Source organism: Gracilinanus agilis, chromosome 5 (assembly GCF_016433145.1).
Source record: "Gracilinanus agilis isolate LMUSP501 chromosome 5, AgileGrace, whole genome shotgun sequence".
Lineage (NCBI taxonomy): Eukaryota > Metazoa > Chordata > Mammalia > Didelphimorphia > Didelphidae > Gracilinanus > Gracilinanus agilis.
Genome location: NC_058134.1, coordinates 8,652,659 through 8,673,965, shown reverse-complemented (window position 1 = coordinate 8,673,965; position 21,307 = coordinate 8,652,659). Strand labels below are relative to the sequence as shown.

General features: G+C 45.4%; 1 protein-coding gene across 1 annotated transcript in view; it reads right to left on the bottom strand.

Moving 5' to 3' along the window:
* The window catches only part of LRRC72 (leucine rich repeat containing 72), a 33,608-nt gene extending 22,061 nt beyond the window's left edge, over nt 1–11,547 (bottom strand). Inside the window, exons 1-3 of the mRNA XM_044679440.1 lie at nt 11,242–11,547; nt 6,281–6,354; nt 3,371–3,440 (exon numbers count right to left, since the gene is read on the bottom strand). Coding sequence (XP_044535375.1) covers nt 3,371–3,440; nt 6,281–6,354; nt 11,242–11,547 — 450 coding nt within the window. The remainder of the gene's footprint in view (nt 1–3,370; nt 3,441–6,280; nt 6,355–11,241) is intronic.
* Between the last annotated feature and the right edge of the window lie 9,760 nt (nt 11,548–21,307).

Genomic DNA, 21,307 nt, shown 5'->3' with positions numbered 1-21,307 from the left:
TCTCTCTCTCTCTCTCTCTCTCTCTCTCCCACTCCCCGTGAAGAGGAGGGAGGGAGGGAGGAGGGAGGTTGTCTTTGTCTTTGTTTGCCACAGGCTTCCCTCCCAAATCACCAAGAGACATCTCTTTGCAAATCCATCTATTTCAAAGCCCCGTAGAAGCTGTGCATGTTTAGGCTACTCAGGCTGCCTTCGTTCTTCTGGAGGATTTAAATATAAGGGAAGACATAATTCTTTCAACAAAGATGACATAAGATGGATAATTAATGGGGCCCCTAAGGCAGCAGAAAGACACACATCCACTCCCCAAAACGATGGGAGGCAGGGTGGTTGGTTCCCCTTTGGAGCCTATACACATCCTGCTGGCTGTAGGAGCCAAGGAACGTCCTAATCAATCAGCAAGTATTTATTAAGCATTTTCTATGCACCCTGCATTGTACTTGGCACTGGGGATAAAAAAAACAACAACAACAACAATAGTGCCTGTCCTCGAGGAGCTTCCAGTCTAGCCAGAGAAGACAAGTGTATGTCAATGGGCAGGAAAGGATTCACAGTGAAAATGCAAAGTGACATGAAGTTTGAAAGGAACTCAAGATTCTAAGTGGTGAAGGTGAGGAAGGAAGGTGCTCCAGGCATGGGGCACTGCTACTACAAAGGCAGGGGGAGGAGATGAAACATGGGAATGAGGAGTCACTGGAAGGTCAGTTTTGTTCAGGGAAGGAAGATCCAGTTCATGTCATAAAATTTACCAGAAGAATCTAATCTTGTTGAGAAAATGTCTACTAAATGGTTTTTTTTTATTAAAAACTTCAAAAAATGCCGCCTGACTTTCATGCATTCCAGCTCTCCTTTTCCACCTTTTGTCAAAGAAAAGCCAACCTCAGACTCACCACTAGAGATGACATGACAGTGGTGCTTCCTTTGTTCTCTCTTAAATCCATGGTATGTGGAGGGAACCCTGGGTCTGGAGTCAAAGGTCCTTGGTTCAAATGGAAGCCTGTATGATTTAGGGCAAATGCATCTCCAGGGCCTGTCTATAAAGTAGGGATTGTACTTCAAAGCCTTCTGAGGTCCCTTCCAGCTCAAAATCAAGGGCCCGAAGCTATAAAAACAGGTCTCTGAGCCACAATGGCAAGCCTGCGGGGAGTTTGCTAAAACCCTGGCTGAAGTCTTTCCCTCATGCTCCTGGGAAACAAGCTCCTCTCCCCTTCCAGTGGGAAATCTCCTCCCTTTAGTACAAGAAGAAAACTGTTCTTGCAGGAAGCCAACATGGAGCTGTGAAACTCATCAGAATCAGGGTCACAATTGAAGGTAAGGAGGACATGTTTATTTTCCCAAAGTAATATGATAAATTTATTTGATTACATAATGAGAACAGAGCCTGGAAAATCCCAGGAACTCATGGCCAACAGGCAAGGTGATTTTTCTTTTTTAACCAATATTTCTCATTCATCCAACAAGCATATATTAAATGCCTACTGTATACAAGACACCAAGTTACTTTCTGGGAATTAAAGAGCAAAGAGCAGCTCTTCACCCCAAAGAGCTTCCACCTGACTGAGGGAGAGGAGTGGGAACAGAGAACACATTTACACAGATAATAGAAGGCTATCGGAAAAGGGGGGGGGGAGCACCAACTGCTGAGGGACATAGAGAAGGAAGGGCTTTCAAGGCAGGGAAATCAGCTCCAGGGGGTTTCTTTTGTTGTTTGTTTTTTTTTTTTTTAGGATTTTTTTTTTTTAATAAACCCTTGTACTTCGGTGTATTGTCTCATAGGTGGAAGATTGGTAAGGGTGGGCAATGGGGGTCAAGTGACTTGCCCAGGGTCACACAGCTGGGAAGTGGCTGAGGCCAGATTTGAACCCAGGACCTCCCGTCTCTAGGCCTGACTCTCACTCCACTGAGCTACCCAGCTGCCCCCATCCAGGGGGTTTCTTTTGGAAGCTCCTCTCTAAGACACAAAGGAGGCAGGAGACTGGGACAGTCTATGTTTTCTGATTTTCACCACTGGTTTCCATGACAACTCAAGGGAAGACACCCAGAGAAGGTCAGATCCATGTGATGTACACATCAGCCACTGATTTTTGGTCCATTCCAGAGGGAGCTCCTGGAAAGCAGGGATTGTTTTTGACTCTTCTCTATATTATTAGTAGGACGTCTATAGATGGGGCAGTGGAGAGAGTAGAGTCAGGAAAACCTGAGTTCAAATCTATCCTACGACAACTACAAGTTCTGTGACCCTGAGTAAGTCACTTAAATCTGTTTGCCTCAGTTTCCTCATCTATAAAATGAGCTGGAGAAGGAAATGGCAAACCACTCCCTTATCTCTGCCAAAAAATTCTCAAATGGAGTGACAGTCAGACATGCCTAAAAACAAGCATTGCTGTCAGTACAGATGTCCATTACATTCTCTTTTACCACAGTGTATCAGTCTCTGTGTACAATGTTCTTCTGGCTCTGCTCCTTTCACTCTGCATCTGTTCCTGGAGGTCATTCCAGTTCACATGGAATTCCTCCAGTTTATTATTCCTTTGAGCACAATAGTATTCCATCACCAGCAGATACCAGAATTTGTTCAGCCAGTGGAAATGCACGTTGGATATGGGGGGGGGGGGGTGAAGGGGGGTGAAGGGGAAAGTGAAAACAAGAATCATTTAACCATGGAAAATTTTTCTAAAAAAAATAAAATATTAAAAAAACACAACTAAGCAAGTATTATTAGCAGAGTGGGATTACCACCATTTGGCTTGAGATTAATCTGATGGATCATTTTGGTCCAGCCCTGTGATCTCATTAGTACAAAGAATGCCCAGGCAGCAACTAGTATAAATGATGAGCATCTTCTTAGAGACTTCATTGTCTGGAACACTGGGTTTTACTGCCTTGCCCAGGGTCACAAAGCCAATATATTTCAAAGGCAGGTTAACCCAAGGGTTCTTGACTTGGTGACAAGTTTTGTTCCCTTGCCATGTCATTTCTCCAATGGAGAGGAATATGTGTGCGTGAGTGTGTATGTATGATTGTATGTATGTAGATAGATGGATGTCATCCTAAAAAATGCACGCTAAAAATCTAAAACTACCACCTTTTTAAAAAATCATGAATCCGGGGGCAGCTGGGTAGCCCAGTGGATTGAAACTCGGACTTAGAGATGAGAGGCCATAGGTTCGAATCTAGCATCAGACATTTTCTAGCTGTGTGACCCTGGGCAAGTCACTTAACCCCCATTGCCTAACCCTTATCACTCTTTTGCATTGGAACCAATACATAGTATTGATTCGAAGGTGGAAGGTAAGGGTATACATTTTTTTAATCCTGAAGCCAAGAATAGTCATTTAATTATAAAGGGATTTAAACCTAAAATATGTCTTACCTTGTTGAAAGAGAGCCATAGGTGCCTCAGCCTCTGGAACCTAGATAGGTCAATAACGTCCGTTAACTTCCTGGGGGAGGAAGAACATTGAGTTCACGTCAGGAAGAAGTGGGCACTGTTCCCATATTGAAGGATGCAGAGATAACATGCCAGCCTTCTCATTTCTGTATACAACTCACTAAGTTGGTTCTGGGGATTCAAAAGCAAAGAGTAGCCCCTCAACCCAAAGAGCTTCCATCTGACTGAGGGAGACAAGTGACAATTTACACAGATAATACAAGGTCATTTGAGAGGGGAGGGAGCACTACCAGCTGGGTCCAAAGCCCTTCCATGACAGCCCAATCATTGACGGGGCTCACAGATTTGTCATCTGCCCAGACGAACATCCCTGAGCAAGAGGAGCACCTTAATTTCCAGGCATCACTTACCTTAGTAGCAATGAGCTTGTCCAACACTTTTTTGAAAACATTTTAGCCATGGAGCAGAGAGGAGGGTATCTTTAGGGCCAGAGGCCACCAAGAAGGGAAAAGGGGGCATCAAGAGGCGGGGTGTGGGGACCCTGGAAGGAGAGGCTAAATACAATGAAAATAACCTGCTCCCATTTTGACTCTGGCTGGCTCTGTCCATGTCCTTTGTCTCTAATGTCAATATTCTTCTTAATCATCAAAAGTAAACATCTTGGGGAGGGGGGAGCAGCTGGATGGCTCAGTGGGTTGAGAACCAAGCCCAGAGATGGGATCTGACCTCAGATATTTCCTAGCTGTGTGACCCTGGGCAAGTCACTTAACCCCCATTGCCTAGACAAGTGATTCCCAAAGTGGGTGCCACTGCCCCCTAGTGGGTGCTGCAGCGATCCAGGGCAGGCAGTGATGGCCACAGGTGCATTTGGGGGTGGTAAATAACTGCAAGGGGCTGGTGATAGTATGTGACAGGGGGAGCTAAGTCATATTTTTTCTGGAAAGGGGGCAGTAAGCCAAAAAACTTTGGGAACCCCTGGCCTAGACCTTGCCACTCTTCTGCCTTGGAACCAATACTATTGATTCCAAGAGGGAAGGTAAAGGTTTAAAAAAAAAAAAGTAAATATCTGGGTTTTTTGGTTGTTCAGCCATTTCAATCATGCCCACCTCTTCATGATCCCATTTGAGTTTGGTTTTTTGTTTTTAGCAAAGATACTGGTTTGCCATTTCCTTCTGTGGCTCATTTAAAGCTGAAGAAACTGAGGGAAATGGGGTTAAGTGATTTGACAAGTCAAACAGCTAGGAAGTTTCTGAGACCAGCTCCGAACTCTCCCTTGACTTCGGGTCATGGCACTATCCAGCTGTCCAAAGCATCAACGCATATTCTACCCTCACATTTTTGTCCCATCTGACCCATTATTGGGCTCAAAGTTCCTGAAGTATGATCTGGAAGTGGCTATAAGAGATTACGCCTTCATCCCCCGACCCCATCACTGTCTTGGAACCCCTGAAAAGAAGGGACTTTTTTGCACAAAAAGGGAAAGCTGGCAGGCTGGTTTGGGCTCTCCCAGCTTCAGAACTCATCTCATCCCATTCCCGTGCTAACCGACTGAGCCTGGCTCTAATGAGGGGGACAGCTTGCAAGCTTCTCTATGCAAGATATCTTCGAGGTAAACTAGAGGCTGTGCCAGAGGGAAGGTGCCAGCAGTAGGGAGGGCCAGGAAAGGCTCTGACCATTGCCACTCATACATGAAATGCACCCTGAGAGCCATCACGGGTGCTGCAGAAGGCGGCAGGTGCCAGTTCCCCTCTTTCCTGCCCTCGTTGGGCCACACATGGAGTATCGGATCAAGATCTGGGAATTTCAGGGAAAGCACTGACAAGCAGAAAAGCCCAGCAGGCAGTGGGATGAGGAGGAGTGGCCTTGAGACTCTCCGGGTTCTTACGATGACAATGGCAAGCTCACTCCAAGGCACTGGGGATACTGGCCTTGAAGAAGAGGAGACTTGGGAAGGAGCTAGGAGCCATCCACAGGCACCTTAAGGGTGCTCAGGGGCAGAAGGATTAGACTAGCTCAGCTTGATCCATGGTAGGGAGGGGGCAGATTTTGGCTTTGAGTCCAAGAGGACTTTCTAGCAATGGTCAATGTCTCTGAGTCCAAGGGGTGGCCTTGGAAGGTCACGGATTCCTGCTCCACAGGGACCCACCATGGAAGATGTCTGTTACAGAAAAGAGTCATTCTATCCCTGCCTTAAAGGACCTTTTGTTTATTTATATTTGCTTATGTTTTATCCCCAGGATAAAAATGCCTATTAGCCCTTTCTCACAGGACTGTCCTGGGTTCAAATGAGATCAATACCTGCAAATTGCTCCAGAAATGTCAGTTACTACTACTACTACTATTATTGCTGTTGTTGTTAATAATAATAATAATAATAATAATAATAATAATAATTAGCCCTCCCCGCTTCTCCCTTCAAACACAGTCCCAAACCTGCCCTCACACAGACTCCACAAATGCACTGCTGGGCTATTTCTTTCTGAGGCTGAAAATAAGTTAGACTGAGCAGCTCATGGAGTCCAGCAATAAAAATGATTGCTGTCTATTAGACTGTGAACTCCCCAAGGGCAGAGACCATCTTCTGCCTCTTTTTAAACCCCCAGCCCTTAGCACAGTGCCTGGCATATAATAATAATAATAATAATAATAATGATAATGATAATAATAATAAATGGTGATTGATGGATTATCTGCCCACCCAACCCCCATCTGGTCCTCCACCGATACCACAAACATTAACCCCATACTCCGAGCCCCCAACTTCAGCTTCATCGCTCATCTCAGAGAAGAGAGAGGAGAATGCTAGCAGGACAATGGAGGAAGCCCAGCTGAAGAAGGACTTGAGGATCCCAGAAACACGACCCTTTTTATCTCTCAAATACTTGGACTTACTTTCGGGTGAGGAACAGCTCCAAAACGTCAGTATCCCTCCTCCGGCCACAGAGTCTCTTCTGATCTTCTATGGCCTGGGAACATATAATTAATCTGTCAAACTGCATTCCAGGGAGCAAACCCACAGTCATTTTTAGTCAATCCCAATCACAGTTAAAAGTTCAAAAGGAAGGGGAAAGTGAGGCCTCCTCTGAAACTGATAAACCCCAGCCTTCTCCTGACATCCCGCGGGCCCCTCTTGTTCTTCTTCTGGGACTTTCTGAGCCTGAATTCTGCATCGAGCCAGGGAATCATTGGGCATCTCAAGCCCACAAAAAGCCCACCTCCGCTCACTTGTGCTCTGAAGACCAGGGCTGAAGTTTACGGCAGGGCACAAAACCCAGTCCCTGACTAATACCTAAGAGCAGGGGTCGGCAACCTTTTTGGCCATGAGAGCCATAAAGGCCACATTTTTTAAAATGTAATTTTGTGAGAGCCGTCCAGTGCTCACAGTGTGCACTCATGTAACAGTGCCTGAAAAAAAATGGACTTTATGGCTCCTGCAGAAAGAACCATCCATTGCCGACCCCTGCCTAAGAGGATTTAGGGAATGGAACGGAATCTTTCTATTGGTTTCTTGGGTGGTAGGAAGACCACCGAGATGCCCGGGGGGCCAGGCTGATGGATGGAGAAGGAGTCGGTGCTGGACCAAAGGGTCAGCAAGACTTGGGTTCAACTTGGGACTCTGCCACCTCCTGGCTGTGTCGCTGACCTTGTCAGAGGCCGATCTCTTCATCTCTCAAATGTAATCCTCACCTCCCAGTGTTGCAGTGAGGCCCCCAGAGACAATGTCTAAAAAGTGTGCTGCAGTCTTGAAAATGCGCTAGAAAGGTTAATGAAAGCAGTGATTCTGCTGGGGGAGAGAAAGCTTGGTTCAAACCCTACAAGACTGCGGCTTTGGAAACTTCAATGTCGCTGCATTGTTTTCTTAATTTGAAGGATGAATTCGGCATGGTGGGCAAGTCCTTTAAAGTCTCTAAACCTCAATTTCTTCCTCTGTAAAATGAGGAGGTTGGACAAGTGGGCTTTTTAAAGCTCCCTCCCAGCACTAAAACTGTGATCCAATGACCTAAGGAGGAAAGAGAGAGAAGGACTAAGTATTTGCAGACAGGTGCTGCTGCTGTACCTTTAAGCTCTTTTCAATAATAGGAACACTCCTCTCTACCCATCGCCTGGCCTGATCGTGGGCCAGGGGCACTGGGGGGATGGGGACACAGGAATTCAAGACTCATTTGGGCCCACACTCAAACTCTACATTTGTGGCCTCAAGCTGTCTTTGCTCCTCTGTTGAGCAAGCTTAATTCTGAATCGTGGAAAATCCACAGGAACGGCCTTAGGACTGTCCAACCTGCTCTGTTGGTCCAGACGTGTGATTTCAGTGTGGGGCGCTCCCAGGGCGAGCCCTCTTTCCACTGATGGAGGCGAGCGTCTTATCTGCAACTCACTGAGAAATTAACTGACTTATTGAGGGGCCAACAGCCAGGATGGGACAAGAGACCAGACAAACTCAGGTAGGTCTTCCTAACGCTAAGGCTCAGCCTCTACTCCTCCGGGCTGATGTGCCATCTCCACAGGAAATTCCACTGGCGGATTCAAAAAGCAAAAGCAACATACTGAATGAAAGCAAAGCCTTCTTCCCCTCCTACTTTACCAGGAGATAAATCCCTCTTCAGTGGAGCTGAATCGCCTCTGGGTAGAATGGATGAGCCAGCCAGTAATTAAAAATTTGTGTCAAATAATACAAAAGTGAGCAAGCAAGAGCTTAAACTACAGCTTGAAATGTAAGAGACAAAGGGGAAACATGGGAAGCTTCGACGCAGGAAATACTTGACTAATGGAAGGGAAGGCAGTGGGAGCCAGCCTGGAATTAGGAGTTGGGATGAGAGGGCAAATCCCAGGTTTAACACGTCCTCTTTCTGGGATTTAGGTTTTTTTTTATCATTTATCATTTTTATCATTTATTTATCATTTATTTACATTTATTTTTATATCTATTTATATCTATTTATCGATTTAGTATTAGAAAAAAGGGGAAAGGGGTACATCCTCTCTAGAGCTAGAATCAATTGCTACATCATTAGATGATCTTTTGCAAGCCATCAGTGACATGACCCTCCCTTCATCTGTGCCTTTCCACTGTAAGAAAATTGAAGAGATTAGGAGAGCATTGTGGGAATTGAGGGAACCATGCTAACTCCAACCTGTGACTCAATTCTGGAGCTAGTTTAGTTCCTTTCCTTTCAATAATGGGCCTAGTCTGAATTCCATCTTGTGAGAAGTTTAGTCAATCGTGGGAACTGGAGAAAACCTTATTGTATTGTTTGAACCCAGCATGGTTGGAAAACTGGACCGCCTATACCTTTAACCAGGGACCTAGGTGATGCCGACTAGAAATGCAACCAGCTCCTAAGTCTGATGGAAGGAGTTTTTTTCATAACTATTTCTCGAGCAGCCTATATGTCTCGTCTGAAAAAATGGCACCATATTGATCAATCAGTTATTGTTTCCAAATTCCTTTGATTATTTATAGATACTTGGAGAGGAATGGGAGATCTCTTTTCCTGAATTCAGGGAACTGCACCTGTTCAATTTCCCCTTCCCAACTCAGAAAGTTTCTAATCTTTCATCCAATTAGAAATCAGGTCACCTAATGTTGTATTGTTTCCTTTTAACTGACTGATGTTATTTGACTGTTTTTAGCATATGAGAGTTTGTCTCCCCTTGTATTTGGGGTCCAGCTCAAAGCTGAAGAAGGGGCTTGGTCCCGATTTGTTAGGCTATTGGCATGCATTGCTTTTTAAATCATAGGTGTTGTGGGAGTAAAAATGAATAAATACTCCTAGTGTTTTAAAATATATACATATATGTATGTATGTATATAATAGAATAATAAACAAAAAGAAGAGGAAAAGAAAAGGAAAAGGATTCTTTCAGTAAAGTGAGCAAAGCAAAAAGAGCCCCAAACTCACACCTGCAGGACTTTACCAAAGCACAAGCTTCCAAAAAAGAGCCCCACAGGGTGGGTCTCAGCCAAATTTATCTCCCAAGCTCCTGTATGTCAAATGAGGACTTAATTTAAAAGGATGCTGGGAATGTAGCTCAGGTGTGCCAGTGCTCTTAATAGGTGTCCAGGTAGTAAAGAGGGATCTTCAGAAAGGGTCACTAAGCAGAGCAAACCAGGGAGAGGATGCTCTGATGGCTGACCCAAGATGAGCACTCCTGTGCTGAGACCAGGGCCCCAAGACTGTTTGGGTGATGTCAGAAACAGAGGAACTAGAAGCACCTCAAGGAGAAGCCAGTCCTAGAGTCTGAACTCTAAGCTGGCAGGAACCTGAGGGGCCATTGAGTCCAACTCCCTCATTTCATAAAAGAAGAAAGCGAAGCCCAGAGAAGGGACTTTGAGCCTTCCCCACAGTCAGATAGGCAGGAATGGCAGAGCTATCTGGGTGCACCGAGTGCCCAGGGAGTACCAGCACCTCTGGGGGAGGAGGGAGAGTTTGAAGAGCCCTTTTCAGGGATACTCATCCACCTTTGGTATCTACCTTTCACTCAACTCTCACCTAATGGCTCCAGGAAGCTGTAGCTTGGACAGTGGCCACAGCTAGTAAAACTGACTGAGCAGGCAGGTTAAAACCATGTTTTTGTTTGTTTGTTTGTTTTTTTAACCCTTACCTTCCCTCTTGGAGTCAATACTGTGTATTGGCTCCAAGGCAGAAGAGTGGTAAGGGTAGGCGATGGGGGTCAAGTGACTTGCTCAGGGTCACACAGCTAGAAAGTGTCTGATGCTAGATTCAAACCTAGGACCTCTGGTCTGTAGGCCTGGCTCTCAATCCACTGAGCTACCCAGCTGCCTGCAGGTTAAACCATATCTGTGAAGACTTCCTTTAACACAATGGTTGATGAGAACAATTAGATCTACCAGCCAAGAAGGCAGCTTAAACTGGTGCTGTGGAGCCGGACAAGGAAGATGCCAGTCATACAGTGAATTCCAAGCCATCACCAGTTGTCCCGATGTCTGTCTTGCCACTGTACTTCAGTGACTCTAAGACAGAGTGAGGCTGGTGGCTGTGCAACTCTGCCTCACAAATCCGGTGCACAAGCAAGTCAAGGTTTCACCTGAAATGTCACTGGGGCCTCTTCAAAAATGAAGGAAGAGGGGGCAGCTGGGTAGCTCAGTGGATGGAGAGTCCGGCCTAGAGATGGGAGATCCTGGGTTCAAATCCGACCTCAGACGCTTCCCAGCTGTGTGACCCTGGACAAGTCACTTGACCCCCATGGCCCACCCTTACCACTCTTCCACCAGGGAGCCAATACCCAGAAGTTAAGGGTTAAAAAAAAAAAAAGTGAAAAGGCTCTCTGCCCTCCAGGAGGTCACGATGGCGTCCTGGGCTAACTTGGGAGCCCAAGAAGCTTTTCTGCCTGCCCAGGTGGCCTCTCCGACCTGGAACGGGCTCCTGCCCTTTCCCCAGTCTCTCCTCCCTCAGAATTGGGGGGCCATCTCCAGCCCAGCCATCTGCTGGGGCTCTGGAGGCCGCGGGCCCATCTCTGGTTCCAGAAGCAGCCCACCCCAGGCCGTGGATGCGAGGAGCCATTGGGAGGCACGGGATGCCCTGGCTGGCGCAGAGCCCAGGCAAATTCAAGAAGAATCACTGAGCTGGCCCTGCGGGCTTGGGGGGCGCTGAACCGCCTCGCCTGGAGTGGAGCCGCCCCAGGGGCCTGGCCAGAGCGCTGTCCAAGGCCAAGTCCGCTGAGGCCCAGCGGCCCCCTGGCGGAGCAGAGGAGGGTCCTTTGGGACCTCCCGGGGCGGGGCGGGGTTGGGAGGGGAGAAGCGGCAGCCCCTGGCGCGGGTCACGCCCAGATGGGCAGGAAGCCGCTGGCACTGCTGGCTGGGGCGGGGAGGCGGCTGCGGGACGGTGGCTCACCTTAAGGCTCCTCTCCCGGGAGAGCTCATCCTCCGACGGCTTGACCTCTTCTGCGCTCTCTGTCGTTGCTACGCGCGGTAGCGAGAACACTGTCGGGGTCCGGAGCCCGCGGCGCCACGCGCGCGGCACCGAGCTCCAGCATGGCGAGATTAGAGACAAGAACGGGTTGATTTCCTGCTCCTGGTCCTGCTGGACAGGTGTGGCCGCTGTGACAGAGGAGGGCGTGGAAAAGCTCTCCAGAAAGCCCGGCACCAGCCCTGTGGCGGTGGTCGAAAGGGAGTCCATGCCGGACAAGTCCTGCGTCATGACTGCCTCTGGGAGAAGAAGGGGGAGGGGCAGGGGGCCGCAGAGTTGGGTGATGTGCTCTTGGGTGGGTCATTTGCACTCTGCACCTTCTCAGCTCCTTTAAGTGCCCAGACGGGTCCCTTCCGTGGCTGGGCACAGAGGAAACCCTTAGGCAGCATTTCATTGGAATTCTCTTTCTAAGCGTGCCCCGGAGGGTCAGGGCCGGCCTTAGAGCCAGCAAGAGAACCTCCACACTTCCCAGGGAGGCAGTAAGAGGGAGACTTTGCAAACTTGAAAGTCCTCCGGAAGTGCTGATGCTAGTCCATGTCTACAGAGGAAAGCCAGAAGCTGGGCAGAACTCCTCCCGGCCTCCCCGAGCCTGGCAGAAACACTTTATCAGATCAGAGCCAAAGAAGCAGCCCGAGGTCATTGGGGGGGCTGAGGGGGGACTGCTAAGGTCTCCACCTTCCAGGGGAGGAAAGAGGCTCAGAGACGTTGGCAGGCCGCACCAAGGTCAGTGCTAGGAAGAGCCAGAGCCTGACTTGAACTCGGGGCCTTCCGGCTTGAGGCCAGCTGGCTGCTCTCCTGAGCCACTTTGATGGGGGTCATTTCCCCAGCTGGAGAGAGCCCCGTCTCCCACTTGAGCTTTACCCGGGTGCCATCATGCGGTTGCTCTCAGCCAAATCTCCATGAAGGGACCTGGAGAGTTAGGCGGCTTCATGGAGATTCAGACATGGCACCGGTGATTTGATCATGGCCAATCCGTCCCTTTGGAAGGCTCGGCCATGCTTCTAGGGAGCCCAGCAGCCATCGGTTTGCTCCGTGGCCGCTCCTGCCCACACCGAGTTGGCTCAGCCTCACTTGGAAGTTTCTGCCTCTCAAAAGAAAAAAAAAATGGTGTTTACAATTCACCGAATTGTTTACAATTCAGACCCATCCCGGAGAAGCACAACTGGGAGAAGGAGCGATGTCCGGGGCAAACATAGACAGGGTTCTCTAGAGATGTGCGGGTGGAGCTGGTTTTTGTTTTCACATGTTCATTAGAACAATAGCTGGCATTTCACTACGGCCTCCGTACATGCCATCTCACGGGATTCTTAAAACAATCCTCGGAGGCAAGTACGTTGATTATTCCTGTTTTACAGATGAGGAAACTGAGTCTGACAGAACCTTGGTGACTTGCCTAAGATCACGCAGCCGGTACGTGTCTGAGACTGGTTGGAATTCTAGTTTTCCTAACTCGAGGCTCATTGGTCTTTCCCAACGCACCAGACCACAGTAAGCGATTGTTCTCTTATGAGGGAAAAAAGAATGCTGAGCTTGGAATTGCAGTACCAAGAAGGTTCCAGATTCTCATCACTGGCTCTCTTCACCTGTCCTCAGCCTCTGGCTTTCTTCATAGGTAAAATGAGGGGGTTGGAGCAGATGGTCTCCTTCCTAGCTTTGGGTCTCTATTAGTCCATGCTGCTGCATGGGGTGTTCTGGAAGGACTGGCACCCATTGGGTTAGCAAACCCTTTTCCAGGACTGCTCACTCAGTTTTGAGGTCTGCTTTTCAGCCAACTCTTACTTATGGCTCCAAGAAACCGTAGCACACACAGTGGCCACCCCAGGACGATTGTCTTCTCAAATTGAGGGCAACCAACAAGCTCCCAATCTGTGGGCGAGTTGGGGGGGGGGAGGTCTGCCCCGAGCCGGGAAGACGGCTCCCAGCACAATGGAACAGCCATGAAGGTGACTAATGTAGGTGCTATGGCGGGCTTGGAGCTTGGCCAAACAGAGAAGAAGCCAAGTTCCTCCAGGGCATCCCGAGCCATCCCCATTGGGTCTGGCTTTTGTCTTGTCACTGGACCCGGATGCCTCTGCAAGAGAGAGCGAGCCTGACGATTAATCGTGCAAGTCGGCCTCACTGAAATCCAATCCATGCCCAAGTCAAGCCATCACATCGGGTGCTGGCCTTGGTCCTCTCTGAAAGTGAAAGACAAGCAACAAAAACAATTAGTTCCCACAGGGACGACTTCGCTTTTATTTTTGCTTTGGTGGGGGCAGAGGGCGTGAGTCCATTTACTTCCAGTTATAGCTCTGCTAGTGTTGTTCATCCTTTAAGCCTGAGGAATGGTTAAACGGGGAAAAGGCAATTCAGAGAAAGCAGGAGACATCACGAAACCCTGGACCGACGGATATCCAGGAGGGAAAGGCAAAGTGTAGCATCCAAAATGTTAAAGGCTTTGCCCAAATTGAACCACTATGTCTAGTTCAGTGGTTGCCAAACTTTTTTGGCCTGCCCCCCCCCCTTTCCAGAAAAATGTTACTTAGCGCCCCTTGGAAATTAGCAAACTATTTATTGAACTCAGAAGAGAATGTAATACAAAAAAAGTGTGGATCGCTGCAGCACCCACCAGGGGGCGGTGGCGCCCACTTTGGGAATCACTGGTCTAAGAAGAGAAACTGTTGAATGAGAAGACAATCTTCTGTTATGGACCTTTGAAAAAAGTCTGGAGGGCAATGACACAGCACATAAGGCCAGTCTTTCCCCAATCCATGAGTGGTCAAACATTTTTAACAAATGAATGGAAAAAGCACTCTCAAAATGGGATCCAAGTCATTAATAATAATAGAAATGAAAATTCAAGTAACTTTCACTTTCCTCCTTCCATCTGGCAGACAATCACAGTTGGAAACAGAAATAGTCAGCCCTAGAGGGATTGTGGGAAGACCAGAGGTACTACATAATCCCACAGTTACTGGGGAATGTGCAATTATTATTGAACCCATTGTGGATTCTCCCAAAATGCAGCCCTAGTTCTTCCATTTTCTCCACAGGTATATTTGAGAGACTGGATTCAAAGTCTTTGGCTACAACTGTGGTGTTTCCATGATCTCTTTGTGGAGCAGGGTTCGAGTCATGGGTCAACCAAAAGGAAACATGTTAGGTAGCATAGTTAGACGGCCACAAATTCTCAGTGGAAAATTGTTCAGGAAAAGTGGATGACGTTAGGGAGGCTCGTGGCCAGTTCATCTGCTTCATTGAGATCAATGCCTCATGGGTAGGGGCTCCGCGTATGGCCTCCCCAGAAATCAGCAAAATCTGAGTAAGATTTTTTAGTCCTCCCTGAATACCAGAGAATGAGTCTGTTTTGTTTTTTTTCCTTTTTCTTTTCTGGGGCATTTACAGTACGTTATTGTAAAATTTGGCTTGTGTATTTGGTCAGAGCCTATGTGTAGGTCAACATTAACATTCTAGCCTTTGTGTCCTCTGCTGGTTTTCCCATTCCCTTTGCCAACTTTGACCTTTTACTTATTTTTTACTGGAAATTGTGTGTTTTCATGGTATTAAAAGATAAAAATGCATTGAGAGTAGACAGTGCTCTGCACGGATTTCATGAATTTTGGAACTTCTAAACTTTTTTTGTGTTATGTATGACTTCCTGAAAACTCATAAAAAAATTCCCATTGAATTTCTTATGCTGACCCTCCATATATTGAGACCCCCGGGAGGAAAGTCACAGTGTAGAAGTGATGCCTGTCATTTCAGGGGGGCTCTGGATGCTAACAACTGCAGGGGAAGGGGTAGGAGTGAGTCAGGGTTTCAGGTAGGAGGTGCCACTGAACTGAGCTTTAGAGGAAGATGGGCATTGTGAAAGGAGGAGCTAAGGAGTGGCAGTACACTTGAGGGGAACACTCCCATCAATTAAAGGAGTCTCTGAGGGGGCAGCTGGGTAGCTCAGTCGATTGAGAGTCAGGCCTAGAGACGGGAGGTCCTGGGTTCAAATTTGGCCTCAGACACTTCCCAGCTGTGTGACCCTGGGCAAGTCACTTGACCCCCATTGCCCACCCTTACCACTCTTCTACCAAGGAGCCAATACACAGAAGTTAAGAGTTTAAAAATAAAAAAATAAAATAAAATAAAATAAAGGAGTCTCTGATCCACTAAAGGATCGAAAGTCCAAATGTCAGTTTAGTAATGCTATCACAAGGGAGAAGGAGCTTACTTGTTGTTCTTGGTGAACTCATGGTAGCTCCCCGTGGTCACCATTAGTGCAAACTGGGAGAAAGGCAGTTGTTCTGGGCCAGCCCTAGAGAGGGAAATGAAGGGTTATAACAGGGTAGAACCCTGACAGCTTTCTTTGACCCTCAGAAGCTCCCCTTTCTTCTGGGAACTGGAAGTGGTGATATCAGCAACATCCCATCACTGGCCGTCACTATTGCACACTATCATGTCTCAGGACCTGTCATTCTGTCCTGGACCTACATCCTTAAGTAAAGTGTTCCTCCATTTCAGCACAGTCTCCTCCTAAAGCAACCCTACCCTTAATGCTGTGGATAACCCAGCCCAGAGACTTTTGCTATTCCTTCGATTCCCCCCAAAGAAAAGGGACAGGAAGATTTGAAATTGAATATATTCTGGCTGACTCTTCTTCTTATCGATTTTTTCTGTTTTGTTTTTTTGTTTTTCCTACCTTAAAAAAATTGGACATGTGCCCAGAGCTCCAAGTACAGCTGCATTTTTTGAATTAATTAAATACCCTCGCACTTTTCACAGTTTCTCCCAGTAATTGCAATGGATCTTAAAAAGCGCATCACTGGAGGAATGTGTTGTGTAATCCAGCTTGATGTAGGTGGTCTAGAAACTACTTATCGAATCTGTGTACTCAGCAAAGGCGATCACTGCAGGGAAAAAATGCCATTTTGACAAAAGTTAAGTCCTCTAAGCTCCCCTGAGCCTCTCTGGAAATCAGTCTTTCTGTGGTGTCAGGGAAGGTTGCATTGCCTACCACGCCTCCTATTGTATGGCCAGTCAAGGGATCCCCTCTTGGGCGTAATTACATCCAGTGGATGCCTTTTCCATAAGCTTTGTTGACTTTTGTAATGCTCACTATCAGGGCTTTGGTGGTGATTGGAGATTTCAGAGAAAGAAAATCCCCCATTTCCCATCTCTGACATGTACAAATTGATGACTCGTGCACACTTGGACACCCATTTGCGTTGCCGTGTATGGCCCCTTCCAGGGCTGCCTCTCCATGCTACCTGCTCTCTGAAATGGTGGTTTTTCTTTCATATGATCTCTTGGGATTTTTCCTTTTCTTTTTTTAAATTCTGTTTTGTCTTTCAGGAACCAGCTATGTCCTATTGGAAGGAAGCCTCTCGACAAAATGATTTGCCAAGCGAGTTATTCTCCAAAGAGCCCTGGCCATTTTTCTCCTTAGAGATTCTGCCTTCCTTGCTCAAAGTTATTTTCCCTCTGGCTGTTGCTTTCCCCCCACCCCCTTACCATGATGAGATCGTTTTCTCCAAGCAAAATAGTTTTGATTTTTTAAAAAAAATGTTATGATGTTTAGATATGAATCAAATAGAGCCTGCAAAACTATGGCAACATAACAAGTTCATTCTCTGGATCTTTTTAAAGAGCCCTTCATCAGAGAGAATGACCAGAAAGCCAGGATCTGGTGACCTAAGTATTGGGCTACTAAAGTTCAGATCCCTACCCTCAGTTAAATGACTCAGTGACTAGAGTTTTGGACTTGGAGTTGTAAGGATTAAAAATTAATGATTTGACTAAAATATATGAAGATTATGAATAATAGTGGTGGTTGCCGATTCAAAGTATTATTGCTAATGTCAAAATGACTTTAATAGCTTTTATTTATAAAAGAGGTGGAAAGAGTGAAAGTAGAGCAATACAAAAGGGTGGAGAAGTCATTAGTCTACCTAACTAAATATTATTCTGGTGCTCAAAACTCAGCCAGGGGCCTAGAGACAGGAGATCCTAGGTTCAAACCCGGCCTCAGCCACTTCCCAGCTGTGTGACCCTGGGCAAGTCACTTGACCCCCATTGCCCACCCTTACCACTCTTCCACCTATGAGACAATACACCGAAGTTTAGGGTTAAAAAAAAAAATCTCAGCCAGGACTTGTTGACCTTTAATGGAATTAAACTCTCTCCAGAATACAGGAAGGGAAAGCCAGCTACCCACCCACCCAAGTTCCCTATAAGAGGCAGATCAAGACAATGATTGGAGTTGAAGATGACTCCTGAGGCCAACTTTCTTCTTGAAGCCAACTTTCTTCTTGAAGTTGCCTCCTTCTCAAAGCAGACTTCCTTCTTGGTTGACTCCCCTAGCCCCAGAAATTCAAGGCCTTTTATAGTGGCTTCTTGTCCCTTCCTCCCTTCACAAGGGCCAATCATAGCTTCCAAATTGCCCAGCACTGCCCAGAGGGCAGTGTTTGTGGGAACCACTTCTTCTGGAGAGGTAAATACTTATCAAAAGGGTTCACAGTTTCCTGACTGATTGGGTTTCTGAGGGTGTGAATTCTCTAAGTGGTTTTTGAGCTCCTCCACCTAGTTCACGTAGGGGTACTTAAGTTTTTGTTAACCAAAGTGTTAACTACAACTACGCAAGGAGAAGAAAGGATTCCCATTTTATGAGTGTAAACTCAAAGATAACAAATAATTCCCTTTTACAGAGTCAAGAAGCCCGAGTTTAAATCTTCCTCAGACAATCAGCTGGGTAAGTCTGGACAAATCACTTCATTTCTCTGTATTCTGTAAAGTGGGGATAATAATAACCCCTGCTTCATAGGTTTGGTGAAAGAATTATATGAGATGATCTGTATAAGGGGCTTCACTGACCTTCAAGTGATATGTAATTGCTTCCAATGCTCTAGAAATATACATCCTCATTTCATGCTCTGTGGTGTTCCTAGTTCATCACTTGCTTGAGGGAGGGAAGGGAGGAATGTTGCAGCAACTGCTGCAGAGACACATTCCAAATTCAACTCCACCAGAGCAGTTCCTCTCCATGATAGCTCAAAGACCAAGCTGGAAGGAGGGTCAGCAATCTTGAGTTTAGGGGAAACAGAAGTGCTATCCCCAGGGCTCTTGGACTCACTTGCCCATTGGTGATAATTGGTATTGGTGGGGTTGGGAATGGAGGCCCCTTCTTTTCCCACAAAAACTGCCTCCTTTAATGATGTTTGGGGAGGACTATTAGAAACAAGGCTGAAGATTTAGGGGTCCCTGCTCTCCTAGAGTCTCTGGGGTTCTGAGTTCTGGGCTATCTTCATCACATCTGTACTTTAACAGATAGCCCAACTTTGTTTACTTCTCTTTGCAAGACCCTGACAAAGTCTGCCACATGGAGAACCACATTTTTTACTAGTCAAAACTAAAGGCAAAACCATACCACTGCTGGGTTTGCACCCCAAAGAGATAATAGGGGGAAAGACCTGTACAAAAATGTTTATAGCCATAGTCTTTGTGGTGGCAAAAATTTAGAAAACGAAGGGATGCCCTTTTGATTGGGGAATGACTGAACAAATTGTGGTATCTATTGGTGATGGAATACTATTGTGCTCAAAGAAATAATGAACTGGAGGAATTTCATGTGAGCTGGAAGAACCTCCAGGAATTGATGCAGAATGAAAGAGCAGAACCAAGAGAAAATTATACACAGAGACAGATACACTGTGACACAATTGATTGTAATGGACTTCTATACTAGCAGCAATGCAATGATCCAGGACAATTCTGAGGGACATATGAGAAAGAACACTATCCACATTATAAATATGAAAAATGATAAAGGCTGCTATAATAATATATATTAGTATTTTAATTAAAGCCATGCTGATAAAGTTATTAGACCACACGCTTGTAAGAATTCAAAATCGCCACCCTCGCCATTATTGTCTCCTGTCTCCTCCTGAGTCTGCTGGCCAAGAGACACTCCCCCCTAACCCAGGAGATTTAAACTCTTCTCTGCGTGGAGACGTAGGTGTCCCCACGCCCAAAGAACCGGAAAGGGAAACCCGTTGGACCACGGGAAATGTAGTTTGATACATTTCCTGTGTCCATAGAAAATACACATATATATACTTAAAGATGGCATCTCCCAAATTTCACTTTTACAATTCCCCGTGAGGTCCGGCAAAAAAAAGGTTAGTCCTTTTTCTTCGCTGGACCTGTAAAAATAGACAACTTCTAAAATTTTCAGGAATTGGGGATAAAAGAAATAGATGAACAAATGGTTAAAATTAGCCGCATTGACAAAAAAACCAATTTGGGGGCAGTCCCCTATTGGTATAACAGTGTACAATTAAAACAATATATACAACTCAATTTCAACTCCCCATAGTTCAATCAACTGCACCCCAAAGTTCAAATTTGGTCGGCTTTTCAGACATCTTCATAGTGTCTTCACCAAACAGGTTCGTCGTCTGGATTCTGGGGAGATGGTAGGATCCTTATCCTGAAATTATTCTCAAAAGAATTTAAACTTTACATTATAGATTACAAAACATACATTTTTTTCTAAGATTTATACAATTCCCCGTGAAATTCCTCCTAAAAGAGTTAAATATACATATATTTTTACATTATCGAATTTTAAAAACTTAACAGATATCCCCCTGAGGTAAATCTTAAACATACCTTTTTTTCTTAAAAAGGGTACCTCAGGTCAGCTGAGGATGGCAAAATACAAAGAATAAAATTCAAGAAAAAAGAAGAAAAAATTAACTTGTGAATGAAATGTAAAATGTGCAAAAATCTGGGGAAAATAAACTTAGACCTTTGAATGAAGGCCTAATTAAAGTGAATTCAGCAGTGTGCAATTACCCATTCAGGGCCAGGACTTAAGGAAAATGTCTCTTTCTGATCTGGCTTATCATCAGCTTTTTTTAGGGAACTGAGCCAAATAAATAACCAATCTTAGGTGCTTTCTAGGAATCTAAGTCGAGGGGACCCACGTCCTCTAAAGTTTTAGAAAAGACTGGGACTCCAGGACTCAAACCCCAATTTCCAAGCCCTAAAGTATTGGCATAGAACTGCTGCAATTTATGCAGATTTTAGTCAGTCAAGTCTCTGACCATGTGCTTTCTTTAGCACGATTAACAGCTCTCATGTCCCTTTTCGTAGAATCAGACAGAAAGGCATTTAATCACAGTCCTATAGGCTCAGGTATTTGCTGTAGAATCAGAAAAAGGATAAATAATGATTATATATGTACTTCCAGTACAAGATGAGAAAAAGAAAAAATCAATTGCTCTAATTAAAAAAAGTTTTAAAAATCAAAAAAAATATATATAAATATAGCTTAGAACTAGAAGGGTTATGTTACCCCAAAAATGAGATTTTCTGTGAGAGAAAGTGGGTTTTACAAAATAGCAGATTCACAATGCACATTCAAATAGAGTACCATTATTTCCAATAGCACATTTTAAAACAATGATGTTAAAATCATTTACTTGTTACAACTTTTAAATCTTGGCTAAGAGTTTCTCAACAAACTCTGTTATTGCTTCCATAGCAATTCTGATAAAAAAGAAACCTTCTGATATAATTATCCTGAGATAAGAATATACAGGAGCTCCTTGGCTTCCTGTTTTAAAAAAAAAATCCTGAGTAGGAAATGCTTCTACCCATTTAAGGCAATAATTTCTCTTATAATAAAATATATAAAGGCTTTATCCTTTAAGACAACAATTCTTAAGGATTTAAAGTAAAAGTTAAAAAGATCTCTTGTAAAATTACAAGGTAATATTCAAAGCATGGAAACTTTCAAGGTTCTTTACCAAGACAGAATAAATTTTAAAAAACATGTGCTCTATAAGATGTTCATAGGTGGTACATATAACCGCATTGCTTCTGATACAGTAAGCTTTAAGTAAATTAGGAAATATAATAACATCATAAGCAGTAACTTCATTAGCGTAAAATGATTCAGTGCAACAGGAAAATCAATGAAATAAGCAAGATTAATTTACAAAACACTAATTAGCAA